At 38.3% G+C, this 2,585-nt stretch overlaps 1 protein-coding gene across 1 annotated transcript in view; it reads left to right on the top strand.

Annotated features, from left to right (window-relative positions):
- Positions 1-202: 202 nt before the first annotated feature.
- The window catches only part of HELRODRAFT_128998 (hypothetical protein), a gene marked incomplete at both ends in the record, with an annotated part of 21,418 nt that continues 19,035 nt past the window's right edge, over positions 203-2,585 (top strand). Inside the window, 7 exons of the mRNA XM_009028539.1 lie at positions 203-336; positions 762-868; positions 938-1,090; positions 1,326-1,393; positions 1,472-1,529; positions 1,649-1,713; positions 2,046-2,149. Of these exons, the coding sequence (XP_009026787.1) occupies positions 203-336; positions 762-868; positions 938-1,090; positions 1,326-1,393; positions 1,472-1,529; positions 1,649-1,713; positions 2,046-2,149 (689 nt within the window). The remainder of the gene's footprint in view (positions 337-761; positions 869-937; positions 1,091-1,325; positions 1,394-1,471; positions 1,530-1,648; positions 1,714-2,045; positions 2,150-2,585) is intronic.

Here is a 2,585-nt window from a genome sequence, read left to right as displayed (position 1 = left end):
CGTTAAGTGATGAATTTTAATGCGATACACCACACACACCTTCACACAAACACCTCCACACATACAAATTCACACACACACACACATATACATGCACACATACATACATACATACACATACACACATACATACACACATACATATAAACAAACATACAAACAAACATACAAACAAACATACATACGCACATAATAGGAATTAGTAGAATACGTCTTCCTCATAGTCTTCACTATCGAAGCCTTCATGAAGATCATTGCCTATGGGTTCGTCCTACACCCTGGCGCTTACCTCCACAATGGCTGGAACATTTTAGACTTCATCATCGTCGTTGTCGGGTGAGTGAATGAGTGAGTGGATGAGTGAATGAGTGAATGAACCAACTAATTAATCATCCAATCAATCAATCAACCAATCAACCAACCAACCAATCAATCAATCAATCAATCAATCAATCAATCAATCAATCAATCAATCAATCAATCAATCAATCAATCAATCAATCAATCAATCAATCAATCAATCAATCAATCAATCAATCAATCAATCAATCAATCAATCAATCAATCAATCAATCAATCAATCAATCAATCAATCAATCAATCAATCAATCAATCAATCAATCAATCAACCAATCAATCAACCAATCAATCAACCAATCAATAATTCAATCAATCAACCAACCAAACATTCAACTAATCAACCAACTAATTAACCAACCAATTACTCAACCAATTAATTATTTAATCAATCAACCAATCAGTTTATTCAGCGTAGTACTACCCACATTCAACATAAATGCATTCGATGTGAAGGCTTTGAGGGCCTTCCGGGTTCTAAGACCCCTGAAACTTGTCTCCGGGGTCCCAAGTATGTAGAGAGGAGGGGGGTTAAGGGAATTTTATGGGGGTCCACTACCACCATTATCATCATTATCAGGTTTGCAGGTGGTGCTTAACTCGATTCTGAAGGCCATGGTTCCTCTCTTCCACATCGCCCTGCTGGTCATCTTCGTCATAATCATCTACGCCATTGTCGGCCTCGAGTTGTTCTCTGGCAAGTTAAGAAGCACATGCTACGTTAATAACACGAGTGAGTTGTGATGATGGTGTGGCGTGGCGTGGTGTGGTGTGGTGTGACCTGGTGTGGCGTGGCGTGGCCTGGTGTAGCGGTGGTATGAGAAACATGTGATGATGGTGAATAAGTTACTCATAAAAAAGTCATTAGTGTGTGCGTGTGTGTGTGTGCGTGCGCGCGTGTGTGCGCGCGTGTGTGTGTGTGGGCAATCACTTCAGTAATACTTATTTTTAATAACTTTCCCCTAAAGAAACCTTTGCCCTTGACCCGCCCCACCCCTGTGGAAAAGGTTACGAGTGCAAGGCCGAAAAGAATCAGGTCATGATGACGATGACGATGATGATGAAAATGATGATGACGATGACGATGACGACGATGATGACGTAATTTTTCTAGGTCTGTCTAAAAGGCTGGATTGGTCCTAACTTCGGAATAACGAACTTCGACAACATAGGTACTTTTGTGATGAGGATGAAGATGAAGAGATGATAATTACGATAATTATGACTATAATAATTATAATTATAATGATTATTATTATTTATTTAATTATGTTAATTATTATTTACACAGGTCTCGCGATGTTAACTGTCTTCCAATGCGTTACAATGGAAGGCTGGACGTCTGTTATGTATGATGTGAGATTTCTTTTTCAGTCGTTTTGTCACTCTTTTTGTCATTTATTTAGTTTCATTCATTCATTTCATCCTTTATTCATTCATTTATTCATTTTTTCATACATTCATTCATTCATTCGTTTCATTCGTTCGTTTGTTCATTCAACCAATCAATCATTTAATCTTTAACTCATTCTCTAGCTTACCTAGACGACAGTCATTCTTGCAATCAATCAAACATTTATCCACTCACTCACTCATCCAATCATCCATTCATTCATTCATTAATTCACTCACTCATTCACTTACTCACTCACTCACTCACTCATTCATTCACTAACTCACTCACTCAGATAAACGACTCAGTAGGCGGAAGTTGGCCGTGGATTTATTTCGTCAGCCTCATCATCATTGGCTCCTTCTTCGTCCTTAACCTTGTACTTGGTGTCCTTAGCGGGTGAGTGCTGATGATGATCATGGTGATGATGATGACGATGATGATGACGATGATGATGATGATAATAATGATGATAATGATGACGACGACGATTTTTTTTTTGAGTAAAAGAGCTAATTAAGTTTTGAGAATAAAATGAGTCTGGCTCAGTGCTTTTATAAAAAAAAAATCTATGAATAAATTTTATTTATAGTCTTTTGTTCTTCTTATCACTGACGTCATTATGTTTATTTTCGTCATAAACGCTTTATGTGTGTGTGTGCGTGTGTGTGCGTGTGTGCGTGTGTGTGTGCGTGTGTGCGTGTGTGTACGTCATCATCGATCCCGTTCACGTCATCATCAACATCATCATCATCACCAGCGTATTTTGATATTCTTATCATCATCATCACCACCGTCATTGTCGTCATCATCTCCGCTACCATCTTCATCATCA

The sequence above is a fragment of the Helobdella robusta genome, assembly GCF_000326865.2.
Source record: "Helobdella robusta unplaced genomic scaffold HELROscaffold_56, whole genome shotgun sequence".
NCBI classification, from domain to species: Eukaryota; Metazoa; Annelida; class Clitellata; order Rhynchobdellida; family Glossiphoniidae; genus Helobdella; species Helobdella robusta.
Note: the sequence above shows the minus strand (reverse complement) of the source record. Positions and strands in the feature narration are given on the sequence as shown.